This window comes from Nanorana parkeri, unplaced genomic scaffold (assembly GCF_000935625.1).
Source record: "Nanorana parkeri isolate BGI_ZX_2015 unplaced genomic scaffold, ASM93562v1 scaffold1143, whole genome shotgun sequence".
NCBI classification, from domain to species: Eukaryota; Metazoa; Chordata; class Amphibia; order Anura; family Dicroglossidae; genus Nanorana; species Nanorana parkeri.
The window spans coordinates 241,744-261,179 of record NW_017307411.1 but is presented as its reverse complement, the minus strand read 5'-3'; the positions used below and the strand labels follow the sequence as shown (position 1 = coordinate 261,179).

General features: G+C 39.7%; 1 protein-coding gene across 2 annotated transcripts in view; it reads left to right on the top strand.

The window, feature by feature from the left end:
• Window positions 1-13,555, top strand: part of LOC108796648 (F-box-like/WD repeat-containing protein TBL1X) — a 133,270-nt gene extending 119,715 nt beyond the window's left edge. For both annotated transcript variants that reach the window (XM_018568143.1, XM_018568144.1), the window contains exons 11-15: window positions 453-527; window positions 3,157-3,284; window positions 5,042-5,207; window positions 6,686-6,787; window positions 13,270-13,555. In XM_018568143.1, the coding sequence (XP_018423645.1) occupies window positions 453-527; window positions 3,157-3,284; window positions 5,042-5,207; window positions 6,686-6,787; window positions 13,270-13,296 (498 nt within the window). In that variant the 3' untranslated portion in view covers window positions 13,297-13,555. The remainder of the gene's footprint in view (window positions 1-452; window positions 528-3,156; window positions 3,285-5,041; window positions 5,208-6,685; window positions 6,788-13,269) is intronic.
• The last annotated feature ends 5,881 nt before the right edge of the window (window positions 13,556-19,436 follow it).

The window sequence follows — 19,436 nt, the reverse complement described above, 5'->3', positions numbered from 1 at the left end:
CAAAAAGCAGTGGTTGTGTGAACCACTTGAAAAAAGTAAGGAGAAGTCATGTTATAATAATATTTCATTTCATCCAGCTGGTATTCCTATTGTGTTGATCTCACTATGGCACCATCATTTAGTTAACTGGGACTTTATAATTCAGATCGAATGCAGTACAGTACCTCGTGACAGATGTCTTAATTTGTGTGTCATTATGTTTACTTGGAGCCACAAATAGATAAAACGTAGATTATGTTGGAAAAAGGCAACAAAGTATTTTTTTTATGAAGCAATTCCATAGCAATAATTTGTGTTAATTGTTGTCTAGCAAATGAGAGCATTAGTTTAGAAATGAGCTTTATGAAAAGTGTTGTATACAGAGGATAACCTCTTCTACAATGATGCATGATTGCCCTCCGCTGGATGTCAGCTGTATTCCCATCTTCTTATAACACAATGTTTTCTTTTAGAATGAAGTAAATGCAATTAAATGGGACCCATCAGGAATGCTGCTAGCATCATGTTCAGATGATATGACCCTAAAGGTAAGTAGCCTAACAATTGGAGTGAATAGAATCATTTAAATTAAGACTGTTTGTGGCTCTACCATGTTTAAACACAGAGAGATCCCATCTCCAAGCAGTTTCCCAATTTTACATAATTCTGAGCGGTAATTTGTAGCCCTGCCTGCTAGAAAAATCAATTTTTTGACCATTCAATTCTACATTCTTTATGAGATTCATTATATTTTCATGGGAAAACTTTAAGAGAACCAGCCAGAAGTCAGTGTTTGTAGGACCTTACATTACTCTATAACTCCCTCATTCTGAAGGAACTGCCCATCTTTTGGATTCAGAATTTCTCTGTCCCACTTGCCTCCTTATGTTTCTCTTTTTGCTCTGATTTAAAGACCTCTATAAAAAATATACTATAAACTACTAAAAGAGTTATGTTACACTCAACTTTTAATAGAACCTTTATATTATTGCCTTTGGTAATTTTGTGTATTATTTGTTGACTGCTTAACTAGGAAGAGTGTCCTTTGCCTACATACATTGTCCTCAAAGTTTGCCCTCTTTCTTATCTTATAAAGTTGTTATGTATGAAAAGGAACCTATTTTCTTACTTGGTTTTTATGTTCTAAATTGTTTGGTATGGACACAGATTATTATGGAGTCTATTCACAAAGCTGCCGAAGGATCTAGCCGTAGCTTCGGGTTATCCTTCGGCTAGCTTCGGCCCCAGGACCTCTTCAGTTCAGTAGAACCGAAGGGCTGCTGCACGGGCTATTCACTATAGCCGGTACAGCTCCCGCAGTCGGCCGAGCAGCTCAGTCGAGCCGAAGGCATATGCCTTTGGTGAAAGGCGAAGCTGGCCGAATGGCCAGCCATTGGCCAGCCTGCTACTGACAGCTGGGCGGAGCCAGCCGTCATCTCACGGCTGGCTCCAGCCACTTGCAGAGACAGATCAGCATCCCCTGGCTACCAGGTAATCGGGATGCTGATCTGTCATTACTCTCCCTGATGCTCCGGGAGTCTCCTGCTATTAGATTGCGGCTCCCGGCCGCCTGGGAGAGAAACACTTTCTCCCGGAAAGGTTTATTCTGCTCGATTGAGCAGAGAAAACCTTTCGCTGCTCTGTTGGGTTTTTTTTCTTCTGACATCGGAGCCGCCGGCCGCCATAAGTCAGAAAGAAAAAAAACAGTTGCAGAGCCAGAGGTGATATGAAAGTCGACTCTGCTGAGCTCTCATGGTACTGACAGTTCAGCGTTCCCTGGTTACCTGGTAACCAGGGGATGCTGATCTGTCAGTACCATGAGAACTCAGCAGAGTCGGCTTTCATATCACCTCCGACTATGCTAATCGTTTTTTGTTTTTTTTTATTTCTACTTTTTTAACTGTTTTTCTATTCTGCTCGGGACCACAGAGGTCCCGAGCAGAATAGCTGAGCCGAATGCCATCCGGCGGCATACGGCTATTCACTCACTGCTGTTCGGCATCTATGAGAATAGGCCAAACAGCAGCGAGTAGCCTGCCGGAGGTTCGGCTCAGCCGATCCAGATGTTGGATCGGCTGAGTCGTACTCCTTCTGCACTTTGGGACGGCTGAACATGCTGAATTCGGCTCACTTCGGGTCGGTTATTCACAAGGCTGCCCTCGGCAGCTTTGTGAATAACCCCCTATGTGATATCTGAGATAATAGGGCAACATTTTCATACCAAGTATACATGTTCCTTCTTATATTGTTCTTTGACAAAAAAGAGTTGCAAATAATTATTGTCATTCTCATTACCGCAAACAGATTAAACCCCAAGTATTGGAAATTTTCTAAAATACCCTTTTTCAGAGAATGGCACACTATCTTTTCTCAAGCCTTAAAAATGTTAACAAATGTAACCAATTTAGAAACTATGGTTTAATAGCCAACACAGGTATAGCCCCTTGTGATCTTAGATGTCACTTCTATAGCATCTAATAACATATTCATACATTGTTGGGGTTTTTTTTATAAAAGGGTGGTTGGTAATTAGCATTTTGAACATACCTTCAGTCAGTCTCTGGAGCTAAGGACCATTATACATGTCATAGAGAAAGAAATAGAGCCAAATAGTAACTATACTAGGCATTTTCTTAGATATTGTTTTCAACTTGCTGTCCAATTCTGTCTACCCACTCTTGGACTTTCTGATTTTTGGGTACCATAGATTCTTCTCTTCTCTGAAGCTGTCTTTCCATAACTATAAAGGGTTGTGTAGCCAGGCATTTGCTCACATCAGACCTTCCTCTATGCCCATACAAGTCAACCTGCTATAAGCAGGTTGATGCAGCCTTGAAGGAGGTCAGATTAACTCAGTAATATCAGAAGTGTCTCAAACTGATGTCAATTGCACGAAGAATGCACCGAAAAGCAAGCTGCATTTGCTCATTGACACAAGCCCTAAGTAAGACAATATGCCAAGAAGTCTTGATCAGATATAGAGGCAACTCTCTTCTCATGCCAGCATAGATTGCTAATAACTTTTTCCTATCAGATGCATGTGTATAGCAGCATTATGAGGGAGAACAACTTGAGAAAGGGAGATGATCTGTAAAAGCTTTAGTGGTATGTGTGTCAATTACATTTATTTGTGAAACCTATTCTAAATGTTATTTTGTTATTTATAATTTGCTGTAGATATGGAGCATGAAACAAGACATGTGTGTACATGACCTGCAGGCCCACAACAAAGAAATATACACAATCAAATGGAGTCCGACAGGCCCTGGTACCAGCAACCCAAATGCAAACATAATGCTTGCAAGGTGATTTATATGTAGAACATTACATTTAGGTGGTACAAACAAAATAAGGACTTACTTTAAATTTATAGTTGTTTTTTGACAGTTATTATTGTGGTCAGAACTGTTAAAGTAGAGAGGAAATTGATGTTATCTGTGTTTAATATGCAATGATGATTTTTAAGGTTCCACCTAGCTAGTAGTAGTTAGTTACATTCAAGTGGACTTGTTCTGTAATGTTATAGATGTTTAACAGCTTATCCTGACATTCATTAGAACTAAAGAAGTGGCTTGGATAAACTGCAAACATCTTAAACATTACAAAACAAGTCTAGTTGAATGTGACTACTATCTATGCCATGACCTGGAGAAGTGAGAACCTTCACAGACACAAAGTTTGACTAATTGATGAAGCTGCCCCAGGTGTAATCTACAGTCATTCATATATGTTTAAACTGGTGAGGAAAAAAACCCAGCACAATTACATTATAGATAGGACTTTGATCTGATCAGAACTGAAAAGGCTGATGTACCTGAAAGTGATATATTAGTTACAGATAGAGCCTCGTTGTCCACCAAGGAGTTTTGAGCGTTCCTGCCCACCTTTTCAACCTTCTGCTGCATTCTGCATAACATAAAATAGGGATGCACCAATACCATTTTTTCCAGGCCAATTACAAGTACTGATACTTGTCCTCACAGATACCAATTACTGATACATTTTTGTTTAGTGTCATGTGACAGTTTTTCTAAAACAATACAGATTAATTATTTCAGGACAGTGTTGGAGAGCCAGAGCCAGTTGCAGCTGCAACCGCTGCAACCCTGGTAGTTCTCGTGAAAATGTCAAGTATTGGCAGTGGTATCTGAACTGGTATCTGAACTAGTATCTGTGCATCCCTAACATAAAACAAATTTAAAATCCAGCAGTGTGATCCCCTCATGACATGCACAGCAGGTGCGCAGACCCAGGAAGCGCTGATATCTCTTCAACAGCATGAATAGCAATATAGAAAACTGAAGTGGATTCAAGTGTATGTACAGCCAGACTTTTTTTTTCATTTTAAATAGAGGAGGGAAAGTTAGAACCGTCAGTTTATTTTTTGTTGTTTGTTCCCCATTGGGATTATTTACTTTTACTTCCTGTCCCAGAGACATAACAGAAAGGGAGAGAAAATCTCTACAAAATTAAGGGAATTCCAAGCAGCAACAACGTGCTCCCAACTGACAGGGTTGTAAGAGTGTGAGCATTCTCGAAGTTGGTTTATTTATTTGGTCTTATGAACCAATACTATGGACATAAAACTATTTATATATTGTTACCAAGCAACAAAAGAGCTTTAAACAACCCATCACTGACCTCTTTAGCAGCTTGTAATTTGAAGTATCACAACAAACATTCCAAAGTCGGGTATCAATTGGCTTTTAGCAGCTTAGAAACATCTGCTGATTGTTTACATTAGAGGGCTTGTAGGCTGTAGATCTGCTGTCAAAGAAAAAAGCTAAGATTTTAGTGCCTCTGTTGTGCAATTTGAAAATAAGTTTCTCCATAATGTATATAGATACAGAGGTGAATGAGGGCTTTTTTTATAGTGCTTTTATTGTTTGATTAAAATATGTAAATTCTTTAGTGTTCGTGATATGGGGACAGGTCCGATTTAAACATGAAATAGTTTGTACATATGCCAAATTTGTAGTGTTGTAGTTTTTTTTTAAATCAAATACATGAATAAAATAATATCTAAAATTAAAGGTTTTTCTTCTTTTTTTTCATGTCATAGTGCATCTTTTGATTCAACAGTCCGGCTTTGGGATGTTGAGCGTGGTGTATGTATCCATACATTAACCAAACATCAAGAACCAGTCTATAGTGTAGCCTTTAGCCCAGATGGAAAGTATCTGGCTAGTGGGTCCTTTGACAAATGTGTCCATATATGGAACACTCAGGTAAGTCTACCAATCAATTATATGATAAAATGTATTTATATATGTATATGTATCTTGAACAAGTGACACATTCCATTGTCTAGACTAACAGGATTATTCACAAAAGGGTGAAGAGTTTGGAGAAGGCAGGAGAAGTGAACAGTCTAGGACAACATAGCTGAACTTTAAAGTGAGTTGAATTGGAGAATTTTTCCAATCAGCTACCGGTATGTTGTCCTAAACTGTTCACTTCTCCTGCCTTCTCCAAACTCTTCACCCTTTTGTGACTAACCCTGTAAGTGAAAGTGATCTGTCTGCTGAATGGCTGGTTGCCCTGTTTGCCAAATCCCTATAGTTGTCACTATTGTTATCTTTTAAATAGCTCAGAACAAAGTCTGTGAAAATATACACCAGATATGTCAAGCACCATGCTTGAAGCTCAGGCAGTTTCCTCTGGTGGTGCATTATGGTGCATTTTAGGAAAGAATCATGTGACAGTGAGCTGCAGTCTCCCCAGGAGCTTCTCTGAGGAGAATGTTTTATTACATTTTTATAAAACTCAGTTTAAAGTTGAATGCAGAGATTCAGGAATTAAGACTTTTTAGAAATAATTTGCTATTAGTATAATCTAAATTCAAATCAGCTGATAATATTTTCACAGCTTGTCAGGGGACTGGTACATTTTAAAGTGAATATGTACCCCCTTTTACTAAAAATCACATCAGCATGGAGCTCTGCATGCTGATATGAAATCATCTTACATCTATTAGTTAAACAAACATATTTTGCAATTACATTCAATTACAGTTTTTCCACTTCCTGGTACTCTTAGGCATTAGTGATGCATCCTCTGCCTAAGAGATGGATCTTCGAAAGATCAGCAGTGCATTGCTGGGAAATCTCATCTGTAAACTGCAAAATCTGATGAGAGTTCAGGAAAAGGCAACCCCCCGAGGTGATGTGCACGGTCTCATGTCCTAGTCACATGTGCCAGAGTTCCAGGAAGTAAAGGGAGATGATTCATTTGCCCTTAGTAAAAATGGCCACCATGAGAAGACTAGGGAGGAAAAGAGAAATAAAGTATGCAAAGAATAAAAAGCCGGCAATCATCTAGAAGCATGTGTTTGTAGATTGCGATTACTCATCAATTCTAAAAGTGTCTTTGTTGACATTTTAAATATAAGGGTAAAGTTCCTTTTTAAGCAGAATATTGAGTGACCAGTCTTACTGTAAATAGCCGTGTCCCACTATTGAGCGGTCACCAGGTTTGTATCCCCACAACTTGTGGGCTGTTACAGAGAAGGTCCTTTCTTATCAAAACAAAAGGAATCCAGCTGCCAATAAAAGTTTATTTTACTGTCTTTTCCAAGAAAACCCAAACTTTAGCTTTTAGGTAATTTTTCAGATTTTCACATAGCTGCAATCTTTTCTTATTGATATTTGCACACGTTGGCTGGAGTTGCAGTGTTTAAGATATATTGGTTTGTTCTTTCTACCAGAATGGTTCTCTAGTACACAGCTACAGGGGAACAGGAGGAATATTTGAAGTTTGCTGGAACGCCAGAGGTGACAAAGTAGGAGCAAGTGCCTCTGACGGATCAGTGAGTATCTCCATAGAACAACTTTTGTATGACATTTTTGTATAAGTTTATTTAAAGGTACATATTTGTTTCTCAGTATCAGACACCATGTATTGCCAGTGGCTTTATCAGCTATCACCATACCTGCCAACATTTAAACATAACATGTTAACTATTTGCTGCTCAATCACTGTGCCCAAACCCACCCACCATAATACTGTTTTAGAGGACCACAAGGCTCTATAGATACAGCTTTCAGAGGACCACAAGGCTCTATAGATACAGCTTTCAGAGGACCACAAGGCTCTATAGATACAGCTTTCAGAGGACCACAAGGCTCTATAGATGCAGCTAATTTGAGCCCATTAGTAAAACTGGTAAGTAGAAAGCACTGTGAATCATTGAAACAATTGCCAAAAAATACTTGTTTAACCATTGCTGCATCTTAGTGCTGCTGATTTCCTGCAGCAACGCCTTCCCATCTACTGGCATGCACTGCAGCGTTGGTTGTATGGTATTTCCCAGGGGGGGTTTTTGATGGTGACAACAGTGAACCATGCCTGTGCATTGTGCATCAGCATGGCCACTTGAAATCTACGTCATAAACCCCTGTGATACGGTAACATCACAGGAGCACACTTGGGAGAAAGAGACACAGTGTTGTCCCTTTTAACTGGAAGTGCCTGTACAAAGACCTCCATGGCAGGATCACCCGATATTATTTCAAAACGCGTCTAAACTCCAAAGCAAAAATGTATTTTGCCGTTTAGGAGCACTTAGATGAGGTGGCTGGATTATTTTTCTTTTCTCACCTCATGATTCTGCCAGTAATGCACTTACAGTCCTACGATGACAACACTCACTCACCCTTCTGTATCAGAACAACAGAAACAAGAGAGTACTATGGAACCCTACCACTCTCCTATTGTCTAAAATACAGAGGGGTGTGGTCCTGTAATCCTTAGAGAAAAATGTAATCAATAAGGGCCCGCTCAGTGTGTTGCGGCCCGATTCTGGCCAGAAGGCACTGCCTCGCATTGTGGCCAGCTCACTTTTTTGTGGGGCAGGAGGGGGCGTGGTGGACCATTGAAGTTAATGGCACCGTAGCTACACTCCTCCGGCCACAATGTGATCAGTCGCATGGGATCGCAAGGCACATTATGCCTGCAATCTGGTCTGGTCCGATCAAAATGCTGTAAGCACTATGTGCCTTGCAATCCCGTGCGGCCGATCGCATTGCGGCCGGAGGGTGTAGCTACGGTGCCATTCACTTCAATGGCCCGCCACACCGCTCCTGCCCCACATAAAAGTGAGCCAGCCGCAATGCCCGTGCATTCTGGCTAGAATCGGCCGGAATGCACTGCATCTGGTGTTAACGAGCCCTAAAAGTCAGCACAGGCAAAGAACACAGGAAATTATCCACTCACAAGATTTCCATCGAGATCAACAAGTATTTGATTTCAACTCATCCAACAGAACAAAACACTTTTGGAGGTGTATATTTAAAGTACCAAAAAGGACCAAATATGAGCTGATCGTTAGGGTTTCCATACAGATTAATTAAAGGTTTACAGTAAAAAAAAAAAAAATGAGTTTAGAAATTACTTTAACATATTAAAGCTTATATGAGATTTTATTAATTAGGTATATGCCTACTTTCAAGTGACACTAAACTCAGGAGTTTAATCTTAAGAATACATACAAATATCATAACTATTAACCAAAATGTATTTTTGTGTATCACTCAGCTGTAGATCCTCAAATCATCTCTAAATTGGCGCTGACACTGTCCTTCCTTCTGGAGGGGGGCTACTTTTGTTCCCCATGGACCCTGTGTGTTGTAAAGAGGCCACCACTCCAAGCTCACTCCCGTGATGGACTACAATCGCAATACAAATAAGTAAACCAAATGTGAGATTGTAGTCCATCACGAGAGTGAGCTTGGAGTGGTGAATACTTTACAACACACAGGGACCATGGGGAACAAAAGTAGGCACCCTCCAGAACGAAGGACAGTGTTGGCATGAATTCAGAGATGATTTGAGGATCTATAGCTGAGTGATACAGAAATAAGATACGCTTTTGTTAATAGTTAAGGTACTTGAATGTATTTTTATTCTGAGTCTACTGTCACTTTAAATTAAAATGGTACATATTGTTAAACGACTCTGAACGTTTCATACATTCATAATAAGCCGTTCTGTTTACCCTTGAGAGTGCCTGCCATTATTACGTTTATAATAACCACTTAAAATATCCAGGACACTTTACAACCCCAGGGCAACTGGCTATTAGCCTGTAACCATGTTTCTTCTCCTCTCTAGTTGAAAAGTGTGGTATATATATGACTGTAATAGCTTTTTTTAAAAGATGTCTCTGGGATCACAGTTTTTTGACATATCTCAAAAAAGTAGTCTTCAGAAGCTTTTTCATAAGGCAGGCACTGACAGCACTATTTCCAAAGTGGAGTGTTCTGGTTATGTAAAGCCCTCATTAAGATTTGAAGAATTATATAGGAGTGCTGCATTAGCAAGAAATCCACATCATGCAATCATCATATAAATATTTCAGGTAGTAAATATCACTTACACTGTGTATATCCATTAAGTATTTGTAATTTTATCATGCTTTTAATTGCCAATGATATATTCCATATGACCCTTACATGGTCGCCAAATCCATAAATTTGACACCACCTCCTATATACAGTATTTTGATATATTACTCTGGTTTGCCCTAGAGTGTGCATTACATTACATTGTTCTTTCCAAAATGCTTTATCCTGGGATGAGCTGTATAGGGTAGTGGATATCAGTGATGGTTTTAGCAGCTGTTTAGTGTAGAGTAAAGTGTAAAGTAGTATTAAACCCTCAAACTTTTTTTTTTTACATTAATCCAGATCAAATAAACACATATCAGCAAACTATTTCTTTTTGCCCAAACACTTACAGTCATAATGTTCCCAAACAGCTGGAGCCAACTCCTCATTTCAACTTCCCTGAACTTTCTGTCCAGCACAAGAACACAAAGGACAGAGCAATCTCCAGCAGCCGCACATCTACTAGCTAGGAAGAAGGAAGGAAAGAGGAGCAGGGGGTGTGGGGTGGCCTGCCTTGCTGTGTCTGTGTGCTAATGGAGGAGCAAAGTATCACCAGCACACCAGACAAAATGGTCAAGTGATCATCCTATATTGAGGCATGTTGTCGCATTGAAGCAACATTTCGGGGCCACGCATGGTCCCCTTCATCAGGCTCAGTATTACAGGATTCTATTGTGTGCTAATGGAGACACACACAGCTTAGTAGCACACACATGGGTAGCTCCAAAGGGCCTTGCAAGGGAAAGGAGCCACCCTAAAACAGGATATCAGGGCCAGTGCTCAGGGGACCAGCTGATTCTGCAGTAAGATAAAACTTTTAAACTTTAAGAAGCAGCATCTTTCATAACTGATTTCATCAGCACTTGAAATAATTTAAAAACATGTTGACTTTAATTTCACTTACGATTAGTGCTACAGTCATTTAACTCCACAAGAAAGCATACAAAATTAGACCCCATACAAATAAGTGGAGAAAATGTTTATTTTTCATCTCGTTTTATGCGTTTGTGTGGAGTGCAGGTTATAATTGTTACAATGGATGGTCAGACAAAAAAATCAAAAATAATAAAATGTGAGTCACCTTTAAGGGCTATGAGTGTTTTCATTTGCCATGGACTGTAAACACATGTACGCATCTTAGTACAGGAAAATACACGGAAATCTGGATAGCCAATAGATGATAGCATCCATGCGATCAAACTCACATCCTACAAGTCACATTTTTGTTTTGTTAAACATGCATCTGCTGTAGAGATGAATGGAACAGCATTGTAAAGAGACTCAGTTACTTGACTGATGGACTCGTCGATTACGTCCCTCTGTTAAAAGCCCCAAAAAACACACAGACTGCGGGACATGGATTTAAATGGCCACAGCAGCCCTTTAATTAACCAAACCAACGTTAACAGTAACCAAAGTAATAAACAATATACAAATAAATAATCTTAACGACTTGGATCTAAGAAGGGATCCTTGGGTGCCCAACAGCCCAAATAAGGCCTCTCCTAAAAACTAATCCCATGTCCCCAGACGCACCCTAACCAGCTCGAGGACAATTACTGTCACACAAGTTCCAAGGGCTAGGACCCCCTGACAAATACTGACACCAACTGGGGGAAGCACCTATACCAGCTGATGCTCCCCCATTTGTGTAACTGACTCAAATTTTTTAGACCCCCTAACCCACCAAGCTGCCGTGACATAAATAGGACATTGTAACCACCAGAAACCCCCAAAATCAAGGGTAGATGGGTAGGGCAACCTGCTTCCTCTGTCGACTTTCCAGAAAAAAACAGTTTTCAGTCCCTTACAGTCCCATCCCATGCGGCTCTTTCCGAACACCTGACCTCAACCTCCAATCAAATAAGATGAGCTAATCCCCTTTTTATTTTTAACCCCTTCTCCAGAGACTATTCCTCCCCCCCAGTCATGGACAGCTCTGTTTCTTTCCTCATCAAGGCCAAGTGGCTTTAGTCCCAGTCTCTCTGCTTGAATTATTTCCTCAGTGTGCAGACTAGACCTTCAGTTTGCTCACATACAAACTAATGTTTGCTCAGCTCGGGTTTACTGGTCTGTTCACAAACAATTTCCATCTCTCATTTAATGGATGTTGGTCTGGTTCATGTGCCTGTCCATGTAGGCCAGACAGACCTGGACACACACTTGTAAGGTATCCTCACACACATTGCCCAATGCAGCACTGGTCTCACACAGAAGCCCTGATTGAGAGAAGACTTATCTCATTTATGGACAGCACCCATCTGCCTCCAATTAGCCTTATCCACTGGAATGCCTATTTTGATTCTTTATGGACCCTTTCACTGTCTAAATATGCTCTCCCCAATTTCTGACTGTATTTTCACAGTGACAGACAGTGAGACTCTGTTAAGGTGGCCATACACTTTACAACCATCGCAAGACCTTAGTCTTGCGATGGTTGTAAAGTAATTTAAAAAACGTACGATCTGCCCATCTTGGACAGGCAGATCGTACTCTCGATCATCGCAAGCCGCCCCCCTGAGGGGCGGGCTTCCGATGACCGCAATGCTGAACGGGCAGTGTGCGCGTGCGCACACCGGCCCGTTCGGCATTTGTCTCCCGAGCAACGTTCAAACCAGCCGAAAATCGTATGATTTTCGGCTGGTTTTCTAGCGTGCTCCTTAGACAAAAGACGTGCGACAAAACAGTAGAAACGGTTGCACGTCTTCGTTCACACTGCTCGATTCTCGTACGATCACGGGATTTCCCGCGATTCTCATACGAGAATCGAGCAGTGTATGAGCACCTTTACAGAGATTACAACAGCATCCATGCAAAGATATGGTTAGCTAGGAAGAGGAATAGCATGGGTCAGTCTGCTTGGTCAAAGCAACTGGTTCCCTTTTAAGCCCAGACCTCCTGCATCACATACCCACTTTTCCTTCACTTCCTCACCACTTTATTCATCTGACAGGGGCAATGGAATAACCTATTACTTCTAAACATGGTGTCGGTGGTTAGTGATTGGCTTAGTGCTGTCAAGTGGGGGCAGGAAGACATTTAGCCATGTGTAACCTGTGATTGTAAATATGACTTAAGCTTGCAGAGGTCTGTATTTATTTGGGCCAACAGCTGAAGAAAATGGCAGGGGAGTTAAAGAAGAACTGTGGGCATTATAAAAATGAACCCTTGCAGTGGGGCTTCCACACTCACTGCAAGGGCTAAGTGCTTGTTTTGGGCTAGGGGTTAAAATAAAAAAACATATATCCTCAGCCCCACCTGGCTGCTACACCGGTCTCCACGGCCTCTTTTCCCCTGGGCTCCGGCAGTCTAAGGACCTGTGATGTATTATATGTCCATGGCAGCCCACTTCCATAGCTGGAGCAAAGGGGGAGAGAGGTACTCACCACCAATGGATCGAGGATCGGGTGAGTATATCTTCTTTCTTCTGGCCCCTAGACCAAAATGAGCACTTAACCCTTGTAGTGCGGAGGTAGCCCCACTGCAAGGGTTAACTTTTAAAATGCCTGAAGTTCTTTAAAGTAAGGCAAGTATATGCTGCTGGGGAAGTTTTTTTCTGCATTGGCAAATCACAGGTTATTTTAAGGACTTCAGTTGTTCATAGGTAGATTTCTAAAGAGTTAATTGTCTTAGTGTCTGTATTTTTTAATCATTTTACTGAGGTGTATTTAATGTCAGCAGAGACCTTGTGTAAAATATAAGTATTCATCATATCTATATGCATCTATTACCGTTTTCAACTGGGAAAAATCTTAATCACCTTTGTCATAGACTAGAACAGAATGAAGAGTTCCTTATTACCTGATACATATGCTACAATATTGTTATTCCGCTGCAGATTTTCTAATGCTATCACACAAGTGGCTTCTCATTTGCCCTTCTAACATATGATCTTTGCTTTCAGGTCTGTGTTCTTGATTTGAGGAAGTGAAGCCAAGTTTCCCGTTTTATTATTCAAATGGACCAGCAGCGAATGTGCACTGTCTGAAATGACAGTCCCTGGCATATTGTACAAACTTGAGAAAGCCAGGACATGAAGCAAGACCGAACTGCCCTCAATACAGAACATTACAGGATGTCTACAGATCTTCACAAACCCATTTCTCTAGACATCCTCCCGGAATCGGTGCCTGTCCAGCTGGTCTTACTGGATGTTAGACTCCGAAGTAGCAGGCCAATTTTTTGGATTCATTGTTGTTGGTTAGGCTTGAAACATCAGTGCCAAAAATAGAATTTAAACCCAACACAAGTCAAGAAACAAAGAACAGAAAAGGCTCTGATGAACCAAAAGGGAAAACACATAATGATTTAGTTTTTTTCTTCAATCTCTAATTTGTTCAGTGAAGTTTTCCCAAAGGACCTACAAAGACCAGTTTTTAACAACGCATCCATGTGAATTTGTATGACAAACTTTCTATTTTCTAGACTACTTTTTTTTGCTTTGATTACCCATTCAGTGGTTTTCTATCAGCTCAGACTAGTGGATGAGGGACAATCACAGGGATATATATGGAACTAATGTTGCTTTTATTTGAGCTCCCCCACCCTCCCTAAGATCAGTGTGACCTGCTGGCTAGTTACACACTTGAAGAATTGCTTTTGGTCTTTGCAAATATCTCTTAATCTCTGGTCATTCTCTTGGCTCCTACATTGATAGGCTCTTAACAAGTTCTTCATTGCATTTTTCTAGCAATGGACTAACCTGTACTGAGGTGTCTCTCCCTCCACAGCTTAGCTTATAAGGGCACTTTTAATGACACGGTGTAACATGCTTTTTATAAGAATGTGATGCCGGTAAAGCTTTTTACTAGAAGAAAGATGAACTTTTAAAGAGAAAGAACCCACTGTATTTTTGAAAAAGAAAAACAAATATTTTTTATGTTAAAAATCTTAATTCTAAAAATGAAAAAATGCAAATGTCGGGGTTGTCTAAGTCATACAAAAAAGTTAAAATGTCAAGGTATATTAAAGACTTGGTACCTTTTTTGATTTTGAGTTTGTTTCTTAATTCTACGTTCATGCCTAAAAGCACACACAAAATGCGGTATATCATTTACAATAAATAAGGTAGGTTTTTTTTATGGGTGAACTGGAGCTCCCAAACTTTATTACATACTGTCAGTGTTACATATTACAAGCGCCTGGGCTTGATTCCATGATCCTTAGATAAAGAGGCCAAGTACTTTGAAACCTTAATTCAATGACCGCATCTCACTGGGGCCTCCAATTATATTGTTGGGCACTGTTCATCATAATTTTTATAACATACACACACAAAAAAAATAATGTTTTTTCCTAAAGTGGCATTATAGTGAAACTTTTTTTTCCCCTTCCCAATCCTGGTGTAAGGACTTACACCTTAAATGATGTCTCTTAATCCGATCATCTTCTTCTTTACTGTCCTTTTCCGCTGAATTCCAGTGCTGGTTCTGGGTCTCCGATCCAGCGCTGACTCCTCTGTCCTCCTCTTCTCTCATGTCCCACGGTGTCTGCATGCAGGTGCCCACTGCTCCATATACTTACCTTGTGTCTCTCTTGTCTCCTGTCCGAACACCTGAACAGCGCATGCGCCCACCCGAGAAGTTTTCAGATGTTCAGACAGGAGTGCACAGGTAAGTATTAACCCTTTGAAAAGTTATTTTTTTAATCGTTTTGCATATATCTACTGCTTTCCAGAAGTAGATATATGCAAAAACATGCATGAGTTTAATAACCCTTTAAGTTGATTACAGAAGATGGGAAACATAAATATAGTTTTAGGTACTACTTCCCTTTCTCATTCCCTGCCAACTTGCAGTCATCTGACACTGGGCCGTTAAGTTTCCATAGTCATGGTGGCATTTATCCCATCACGGAGATCCTCCCAGCATATTTTTAAATCTTGTTTTTATAGTGTACAGTTAACAGTGTAGTATGACTTGCAAATTGGAGACTCCAGCTGCACTCCAGAAGCTTAATATAACAGTGAGATAGAGTGTTGGCTACTGCTAATTTTGTTTCTCTGTTAGTCAGTCCTCTGTCAATTCTATTTCTAGTTACAGTGTACTTCACGGTAATAGCTTGATACAAAGATTAGATATTAATCTAATATTACATTTGTACAGCTCCAATTAGCTGAACTACACATGTGGAAGCTCTGAGGACTTCATCCTGAGATTAAGACTTTGTTCACACCAACAGCCACGCTCAATTGCACGGCTGAAGGTGTGTATGTCCCCAGACAGTACCGATGCATTTGATTGAGCTGCATTGCACTTTCTTTTATTTTAATGTAGAACTTTATTGAATTGTCACATGTGACATTTCATCATTTTATTCATTTATCTGGGCTCACCATGGTGTGATGCCGTTGTAGCGCGTCTCACTGCTGTGTGTTTAAAAAAAGTACTGCATGCCGTACTTTTTTAAGCACGCACTAACGGAATGCTGTGGTGTGAACTGAGCCCATCCATGACAAGGCAAATTGCCTTGTCTTGCATTTTGGCTGCGCTGGGGAAAAATGACCTTGACACATATAATGTGATCCCACACTAAAGAATATCTTTAAAACATGTTTTGTTTTGGAAATAGAATAGTAGAGAAGGATCAGAACCCCTGTTTTTTATGCTTGTGTCTCATTAGGGAGATTTCCCCTGGACTTCCTGTCATACAGACACAACAGGAAGTGAATACAAATTTTGCAACGTGTCACTTGAACAGGTGTCCCTATTGGAAGATTTCCTCTCACCTCCTGTTATGATGACAGCTGAACTGTACTGTTCTACCAGTTCACTACTCTGTGATAAACCAAAAAAAAGTATTGACTGTAAATACACTTTCTAGGTAAATCACATGGCTTACAGGCCAGATATCAAGTCTCACCAGTTCTTTGCCCTGGTTTTACATAAAAAATACACTCCAACACAACAATGATAAAACATTCCAGAAATATGCTTGCCTATGCTTTCTGTGAACTACGGTATATGTATTGACAAAGAAGACTTTGCAGATTAAATACATTCAACAGCTAAATGCATTATAATTACTATACCGTACAAGGTTTAATGATACCCAGCAATACAAAGTAAACATATATTAAACAAGCGACAACAACAAATACATGATATTTCCCCAGGTTATGGAAAGTTTTTTGTTAGGTCGATTTAAGAACTGGGCATACCGTTTTTACAAACATAGACCAGATGAATAGAATGGAACAGTTGGCTAGCTTACAGAAAAAAAGATAAACCTGTTGTCCAAATATACAGGAAATATTTCAGGATTATTGGATATAATTGTGTTATTGGTGCTTTGTTCCAAAATAACTAAAGTGTGTGTAGTGCTAAATCTTCCAAATAATGTACAAGAACAGTGCAAAAGAACTCTGCATTGTGTGGTTCAACAAAGTCCTTCATAAGGACAAAAAATAGTGCTAGCTGCAAAATGAGATCTACATAATAAATTGCTATAAAATCCAGAAATAGAAACTTATTGTGTGGATCTAGGAAAATGTTGCTAACAGAGCTGTCTATCACCTGTCCTTATTTACAGAAATATACTTACATGCAACACCTGTGTGCAGTGGCATAAGATTAGTGGTTTCGTCTTTTGAAGTTGCAACTAGACCCCTGCTTCTGGAGGGTCTGCAGGTCCTCCTATGACACATTTAATTGGTTGTTTTGACATCACTAGTACCTGTGGTCACTTCAATCACCCCACATAGCAGTAACTTAACTTCTGGGGAGCTAATCATACCTTATATTAAAACGGATATGTACCACCTGATGACATAAGCCAGAACCACAAGGGAAGAAGGCAGCTTCCTTCAGATTCTGCATGTGCTTGCTCTGATAGCAGGTTTGACTAAATTTACTATACAGAATAAATATTAGCATCAGAGTAACACATTTAAAGCACAAAGATTGATGCAACATAACCCGTAACCATAGAACATATGTACAAAGTTATGTATTGAGAAGTTTGTGGAGATAGGACTGGTTTGGAGCAGTGCCAAGCAAAAGTGGTGCTTATTATGAGGTGGAAGGAATTTTTTTGGATTTTAGATTATATGACTGGTGATGTTACCCCCTCTGTCATGTGAGTGTTCAGTACATTTAATGCTTAGCCCAAGCACTCATCATGACATGCTCATTCATCTATGTGACGTGAAAGGGAGTATAAGTGGGTAAAGGGTAACCTTTAAAGAGGCTCTGTCATATTGTCTCAAATAACCTTCAGTTTGACTGTTGGCTGTTGTGTTGGCAATACATATGGTAAATTTGGATGCCATCAGTTGTCAAGCACAAATAACTCATGTGAAATTGTATATGCAATTGCATTCTGCCATCCATGATTTCAATTGTTTCCTAATTTCCAGGAACCAAACGATCAAAATTCTTATGGAAATTGATAGAAACCATTCCAATGCAAAAACCAGTAAACAATTTCTGTGCACCATTCTATTCCCCACTAAAAACAGTAGAGTCTGCAGAGATTGAGAAAGATGGCAGGCAGTTCTTTGGGTGAAAAAACTTTACTTATAGGTGTAATATTAGAATAGCTAGGGTTGATTAAAGTAGAACTAAATCCCTTGACATAAATGTATATATTGTCATGTTTAATAAAATATGATTGCATGTTCTTGTTTTAGGGAGGAGGGGAGTATTAATGTAGCAAGTACCCAGATAGCTAGCAATTTAGCTGCAAGTTTGAAAATTACTATATGATAAAGTATTGCAGACTTGCCAAGCTTCACAATTTTGTTGCACAATTAAAGCAAGTCTGCATTGCAAGTCTCCAGATCAACGTTCTTTGTAAAAGTGCTGTACACTTGCTCTTGCTAAGACCTGCAGGACTCTTGCTGTAGACTTGCCAAGCAAATTTGCTACAAATTCAAAGTCAACTAGAACTTGTGCTGCAAGTGTTCTGCAAGTCTACAACTTGCCAGGAATGTGTGCAGAAAGTTAACAAGAATTACAATTTAACCCTGCCACAAGTTTGTGGCAAGTTATCCTTGCTATCTGGGTAGCCATGAATTACCTGCAGCGCAGCTGGAATACATCTAAAATACTGCAGTTCAACGTACAACTTTGAAACCAACCTCCAAGCTTATGGGATGGATGTTTTGTACTGTCCATGGGATAAAAGGTTAATTTGACAAGTCTTAATATTGGTCTTGAATATACTCCTGTGTATTTATTGTACCACCTATAAATAACCATTTCATCCATACCAAAAAAAAACGTATTTTTCTAAGCACACTGTAAGATCTTTCATCTCTTTTATTAATAAGGTTGACCTTTTTATAGTGTAGTGCCCAAAAACTGTTCTCTGCATTCAAAATTTGGCCTCTCAAGTGGTTTATATAAAAACAACATTGCACAATTATTGGACATCATTCATAAAAAGTGGCAACAAGAAAAGTCTCCATGTTGCCCATAATGACCACTCAGATCCCAACTGTCAATATTCTAGTGCAACATATTATATGAGAAAAACTATCATTGGCGTCTGCTAGTAATGCAAGTACACATCTTTTTTTCTGCCCTTGATGCTAGACCAATTGTAAGAAAAAAGGAATGGACAATGTCATACTCCCATAGATATATTAAGTAAAAAAAAACAAAGAAGTGAGAGTGAGAGAAATACCTACCTACACTTTGTCACATGACAGAGCTTAGTGTTATGTGTGCAGCAAATGGAGAGTTCAGTGTTTACTATTATTAATAACGGAAGTGTGCCCATTCAACCTGTGTTGTATGTTACATTATTCAAAGGATTCCCACTCTGCACACTGTGTTGTATGTGACATACTCCATGATGGCCCACTCCATTACTATGCTAGATGTTGCATACTCCAACCTGCCACATTCTGTAAGCCGTGCAGTCAAATGCATACTTCACACTGCTCCCCGCTGAATGTGCTGTACGTTATGCAAGCTATACCACTAATTGTAACAGTATTAGAAATAGGTGTTATTAATACCACAAACAGGGCTATTCACAAAAGGGTGAAGAGGTTGGAGGAGGCAGGAAAAGTGAACAATCTAGGACAACATAGCTGAACTGCAAAGTCAGCTGAATTGGATAATT